We start from the raw sequence: 6575 nt of genomic DNA on the forward strand, positions 1-6575 counted from the left end.
ATATTCCCATTATAATACTTTAAGTTTAAGGAAGGAATTATCACAAACAGAAAGATTATTAGTAGCCTTTCTTTTTCTCATGATTTCTACCTTATTATTCATGAATGTATTTTGTAAGAATACAAATAGTTAACAGAATAAACATGTTTAAATTGTATAATTTGCACAAAATATTTTTTTTCAAGATATTGTTTTTGCTGCTAAATTATACAGTCATCTAGTTTAATTTCATAGATTATATATTTTTATTCAAATGTAGTTTTTCTCTGTAATGAGGACGTGAGTATTTAGTGGATTGCGTTTAACAAAGGGTTTAAAAGAGTGACCATTAGTTCCACAAACACAGTATTGATATTCTGTAGTGGTGTAGAAAAAAAATAGCACTGGTCTTGGATCAGTATTGAACGATTCTTAGAATTTGGAATACTCTATGACTATGTAATCTTACACTGCAAAATAATAACTCAAAAAGATTAAAAGATAACATAATTATTTACGGAACCCTTAAATTTTATTTGACCCCTAGTTTAAAAAATGAGTTAGTTATTTTATTAGTTAATACATGCAGGTGTTTAATGTCTTTGTCTACCTGCTGTTTTTAGTCGCTCATGCTGGATGGTGATGCTGGGCCTCTCTCTCCCAACTCTAAACCGCATATATGCGAGCACTGCAATGCAGCCTTCCGCAGTTCATATCATCTGCGTAGACATGTCCTCATTCACACAGGTGAGCAGATTTTACTGTTAACTCCACTAGAGCAGAGAGATTCAGACTCTGTATTCATGGGATGGTTCTGGTGACCAACATTAATGTGGTAAAATGCATTCGCTTTTTATTTTACAGGTGAGAGGCCTTTCAGGTGCAGTCAGTGTAATATGAGCTTCATACAGAAGTATCTGCTGCAACGGCATGAGAAAATCCACAGCGGTGAGTCTGTTTACTTTTGTCTTATACTTGTCATAGGCAAATATTAAGATGGTGCCGAGACTCCTTTTTTTTCTTGCTTAACAGGGGAGAAACCATTCAGCTGTGACCAGTGCAACATGCGCTTTATTCAGAAGTACCACATGGAGAGACACAAAAGGACACACAGTGGAGAAAAGCCATATAAATGTGACACCTGTCTACAGGTGAATCCTCAGATAATTATCTAGTATGAAAGTAGTAATAATGAAAATGGATTTTGATTGAAATATAAAATATTTGGGTCAGTGACAAATAAGAGTGTCCACAATATTAGCTGCTATAGATAAACTGCTTGGAAGTATAACAAAGTGCAGTGAACAGTACAGCTATTTGTGCTACATGCAAGTGTGTTTGATAACTACCAGTTTGCATTATTGAGTGACATAGACTGTTTTGGTGTATCTAAAATAACTGGAAGTGGATGACACTGGGGGGGAAAATGGCTGTGCCCACTCTTACATTAAAAATTTTGTAAAATTGAGCCTTCAAGATGGCTAACTATGATCTATATCAGAGTCACTGGCTGGAGAACGAATGAGCGAGGAAATGAAGCATCAATTTTAGTATTGAGAAGCACCCAATGTTTTTTTTTTTTAACAAATGCATTGATCCGGACAAAATAATGAGCATGACCTAAAACATTTTTTTCTTGCTCTGTAGTATTTCTCACGGACGGATCGATTACTGAAGCACAAGAGAACCTGTGGAGAAGCCATAAAGAAAGGTCTGGACCCAGGTTTGCTGGACCTTGGAGATGATGACATGTGTCAAGGCAGCTACATACTCACTCAGGGAAACACTAGCGCCCCACCACGCAAGAGGGGCAAGTCCAAAAGTAGCAATAATGGAGGAGAGCGACGAAGGAAGAAAGGAGCAGCTGCGGGAGGCGGAGTGCAGATGGCACTCGGCCCACAAGACTATGCCTTAGACATCCCCAGTGGAATGGGGGCATTATCTTCAGGGGCTCTGGATGAGACAAGCATGGACAACCAGCATGGACACACACCCAAGCTTGTCTTTAAGAAAGGTGGCCACAAGGGAAATGACAAGGGTGCAGTTTCTATGGAGGAGCCCAACCACGAGCAGAAGCTGCTGATGCACAAACCAGGCTCTATGGACATGTCTGGTGCCGGAAATCTGGATGGTCTCGGCCTCCTCCAAACCTCCAGTGGACCCAAACAAGGAGGTACCAGCAGCAATTATGACGATGCCATGCAGTTTTTGAAAAAGAGACGGTACCTGCATGCTGCTAACAGCGCAGCTGACTTCAGCTCTGTCCACCTTCCACAGCCAACAGTAATCCAGGGTGGCATAGGAGAACCTACACTTGCCTTGCTTGACACCTCGCCTTTGGTAAGCGTTGACAAGCATGACAAATCAGGGATCCCAGATGAGGTGCTGCAGAGCCTGCTGGACCACTACAGCCACAAATCTGATGGCTCTCACCATGATGTGACATTCGATTTGCAAGATTCGCACCACGTGGAATTGCAGGCTGCCTCCGCCACCTCTGATTTGGGTCAGGATGAGAGATCTCCCGGCTCTGGAGACAAGAATGGGGTGATGAACGAGTACTCTAAATTCTTGCTCCAGACCCTGGAGAGAACCAGCCATAGCAGCAACTTTATTTTGGGCCCATCTGGACCCTTCCCAAGCCTCTTGTCGTCTAGCAGCAGCCCTGCTAGTACACTCTTCCCAGACAAAAACATCTACACCACCTCGCCACTGGAGTGTGGATTTGGACAGCCTGTTTCTTCTCTTGCATCTTCCTCCTCAACATCCCTAAGCAAGTCCCATTTTGGAATGCTGGTTGGTTCTCCGTCAACTTCCCATGCCTTACCATCTTCTCAACAGGCCTTTCATCTCAGCAGTCTGGGGCCAGCCCCTCACCAGCAGCTTACCCCATCTCAAGAGCTCACCGACCAGCTGGAGAAGCAGCACTCGCCGCCATACCCTCTCAATGGTGGCCAGAAAGACCAGCAGTCCAAGAACAGTGGCTCTTCTGCCAACAGCAGCAACAACGGGAACGGCACAGGTGGCGGCTCGGCTAACGGCTCTGTCTACCCTGACCTCACTGCCCTGGAACCATCTAAGCAAGTGGACATGCGTTCCACCTACCAGATAGAGAACTTCGCCCAAGCCTTCGGGTCTCAATTCAAGTCTGGTCGCCAAACCCCACTTGGTTATGGTGGAGACCCGCGAGTGGGTGTCGCAGAGGTTGACCACAGGATACAGCGGACTCCCGTGTCTGAATTCTCAGGGTATACTAGTCTGTTAGCAGATGTCAACGAGCCAGCTAGCTCAGGATCCAAAACCCCCACAAGCCAAAGTTACAGGTAAAGGTTGAGGGAGCATACCTGACCCTGTATGTGGGATGAGGTCTGTCTCCAATGCTTCCCTCTCCTCGCTGATTAAAACTTTAATTAATACACTGCCATTAAATGTCAATAGAAGACATTACCAGGGAAGGTCATCAAGACCTCAAATGCAATTTTTCATGTTCTTCTTTTTAATGTGTTTTAGTCATTTTATTTTATTAGCATAGTGATGTAAGAGTAGATTTAAATGAAATTTCCAGTGAAATTAGAGGCTAACGAAGGAATTTTTCAGAAATCTTGTATGTTTTAGCAATCATAGTCCAATTGTAAGATTAAATTAAAAATGAAAGATGTTTTACAATAATAACAGATGTCAGGGAGTGGCCCAGTATTCAATGGCAAAAAAATGTATTGTCTGTTACAATTATCCTAAAGTATTACTCAGGAAAAAGCAGTAACTTTTTTTAAAACGAGGTGCACTAGCACCCTTTTTTTACAGGTGTACTTTTGAAATGACAGTGAACATTCTTGTTTTTAGAAATTCCTTGAAGAAAAAGACAAAGCCAATCGGGAATCTGCATGTTCAGTGGTATGACACTGGAAACTCTTTCCACTGCATCCATTGCGTTTGTAAAGTTTATGGTACTTCCAAAATCAGTCTGAAAACACTTTCATCCCTAAGGGCCTTGTTTAAAACACAAAAACATACTGGTAGTCAAGTAGGCAGATAGAAACATTCAAGCGTATGTAGATATTTATTTGTAGCTACATGGAACTACATAACTATTGTCTCAGGGTGAGCAGTAATTCTTATCCCCTTCTTTAAACTTTACTTTTTGTCAGCTGACATCACTTTGATCTCTCAAGGAATCAAATAAGCACTTTTATAAACCACCGAAAGCAAGAGTTCAGATTCAGGACACATAAAACTATTATTTTTGATGAAGAAAGCTGTGATTTTTACAAGTGCTGGAGGGAACCGCAAATCTGCCATAACAAAAGGCAATTTTTGAATATTCATTGGGGGTATAGGTGATATTTTCTTTTTATTAAAAACACTGTTATTGGACATGAATGCCACTTTTTTTATATATATAGTTGTGGGCTTCTCTGAAGCATTTTTGCTCTGAAGGTGTTCAGGTATCATGACTATTTGACTTGGGCTGAACAGCAACAATTGGAGTTCTACCTCTTATTGTGTAGTTTTGAATTTCATGCCTGACAAAATTGCAAGCTTCCCATTTAAATTATTGCAGGGAGAAGAACCTAGTGAATCGGAAGGACCTAAACCTGTGGTGTTTTTGTTATGGAATGAGCTGTGAATTAGGGAAGGACTTGATGTTGAGACGAGGTGTTTTCTTTCCAATGCAATTTTTGATGCCCTTAGAAAGAGTGGTGGGCTTCTTTGTCTTCCTGTTTTTTGGCCCATGCAAGACTGTCTGTTGTGAGGCCTTTCTGTGATCTTGCCCTTTTTTCCCCCTTGCCTTTCACGGAAACCTGTCCCAGAGAAATGCCATTACTTTGATGGTGTCAAGAACAAAGTCTAAATGCTGCACTCCAAACTTGTTCCTTGCTTTTATAGAATGAAAAGAAAAAAGAGTGGCGTGAAGAGTAGGATTGACCTTAAAATACCTCATATCATTGTAAAAATAAGAAAACCAGGGACATGTTTCATGTAGTGAAAATATTGTAGTATGTGTCAGCTTATTGTATAATCATATAAAGCCACCTGTGTTTACATAAAGCTAATTTGTTGGAGTACCATATTATTATTTTTTTTTTCTGTTAAACGGTGATGCCAAGCAGTGTTTCATTGTAGAGTAATCCCTAGACTTTCATGATTTGTCTCATATCCCCCTTGTTTTTGTTACTTGCCATGTGTTTTGATATGATTTCTAGAGAGACTTTGTTTACAATAATGTACAAAAACACTAAAAATGTTTTTGTTTTCATTTTGTTTCTAATGCATGATATGAATTTTTTTTTTTGTTTGTTTTTTATGGCTTTCCTCTGATTACTATTGCACCAAATGTTTGTAGCATATATTGTCCCGACTTCAGTCTAATTTTTGTCACAGGGCTGTACGTGTCAGATGACTTTATAAATGATTAGGTAAGCCAATAAAAACCTTTTGTTATAAAACAAACCCTATTTTAACATTTGTCCAGATAAGGTTAGTGGGGTAACATTAGGCCAGTTAATACAGCAGGAAATGAGAATTTTTTTTTTTTTTCATGCTCTGTTTACTGAACTCTCAGTAATGATGTTCCTGAGGTTGTGATGTGGAAAAAAAAAATCTATGTGATTCCCTTGGAATATGTATAGGAATGTGTTTTTGAATCGATTTAATTATGGGTATGTCACAAGAAGATAGAGAAGAAGGTGTGTGAATGACAATGGGATTTAATTGTGTACAGTATAATGTAACTTTTTCTTGTAAACCAGTCATGGCCAAATTAAATGACATCTCAAAGGTAAGAAATGAGGATAATAATAATAAGCTGATGACAAATTAGAAACAATTTTTGCAAGTACTGTGAAGAGTACACTTTTTTTTTTTGCAAAATATATGTTTAACCCAACCTTCTGGGTAGTAGCCCAACCACTGGGTCAAAACAACCCAATAGCTGGGTTTGTCCATATTTTACCCAGCGCTGGGTTATATTTAACCCAGCATTTTTTAGAGTGCAGCTGTATCCATAACTAACAACACAGGGAAAACACATCAAAATATTCCAATTCTTTCATGGAAATTAAAAACTAAAATCTATGATAAGCAAATGGTTTGAATTAGATGTATTAAAGTATGTTTAGTAAAAAATGTAGTTGCTTTGCCATTTACCAAACTGTAGTGTTTTAGAACTAACTTTTAGGAGTTTGTACTTTAATTAAAATTAAATACTTAACGTGTACTCTTAATTCATTTTACTGAATTTAATTTCTAAGGAAATGAACATACAATTGCAAAAAAAAATTAAAAGGGAAAATAGTTTTGAGTTTTTCAAAGGACATGCCATTTACCTCTACACTCTAAAAAATGTTGGGTTAAATACAACCCAGCACTGGGTGAAATATGAACAAACTCAGCTATTGGGTTGTTTTGACCCAGCAGTTAGGTTAAATCGGGTAGGCAAGTTCGGTCCTAGAGAGCCGCAGTCCTGCAGAGTTCAGCTCCAACCCTGAAAAAAAAAATCACCTGCCTATAGCCTTAGTAATCCTGAAGACATTGATTAACTTGTTTAGGTGTGTTTGATTAGGGTTGGAGCTGAACTCTGCAGGACTGCGGCTCTC

General features: G+C 39.4%; 1 protein-coding gene across 5 annotated transcripts in view; it reads left to right on the forward strand.

Annotated features, from left to right (window-relative positions):
- Positions 1-4928, forward strand: part of znf281b (zinc finger protein 281b) — an 11730-nt gene extending 6802 nt beyond the window's left edge. For 3 of the 5 annotated variants that reach the window (XM_016576150.1, XM_016576152.1, XM_016576151.1), the window contains exons 4-8: positions 603-726; positions 844-927; positions 1012-1130; positions 1627-3302; positions 4541-4928. In XM_016576150.1, coding sequence (XP_016431636.1) covers positions 603-726; positions 844-927; positions 1012-1130; positions 1627-3302; positions 4541-4745 — 2208 coding nt within the window. In that variant the 3' untranslated portion in view covers positions 4746-4928. Of the gene's footprint in view, positions 1-602; positions 727-843; positions 928-1011; positions 1131-1626 lie in introns of all 5 variants that reach the window. The other 2 variants (XM_016576153.1, XM_016576154.1) reach the window with 2 other exon arrangements.
- The last annotated feature ends 1647 nt before the right edge of the window (positions 4929-6575 follow it).

This window comes from Sinocyclocheilus rhinocerous, unplaced genomic scaffold, assembly GCF_001515625.1.
Source record: "Sinocyclocheilus rhinocerous isolate Xijiao unplaced genomic scaffold, SAMN03320098_v1.1 scaffold1676, whole genome shotgun sequence".
Lineage (NCBI taxonomy): Eukaryota > Metazoa > Chordata > Actinopteri > Cypriniformes > Cyprinidae > Sinocyclocheilus > Sinocyclocheilus rhinocerous.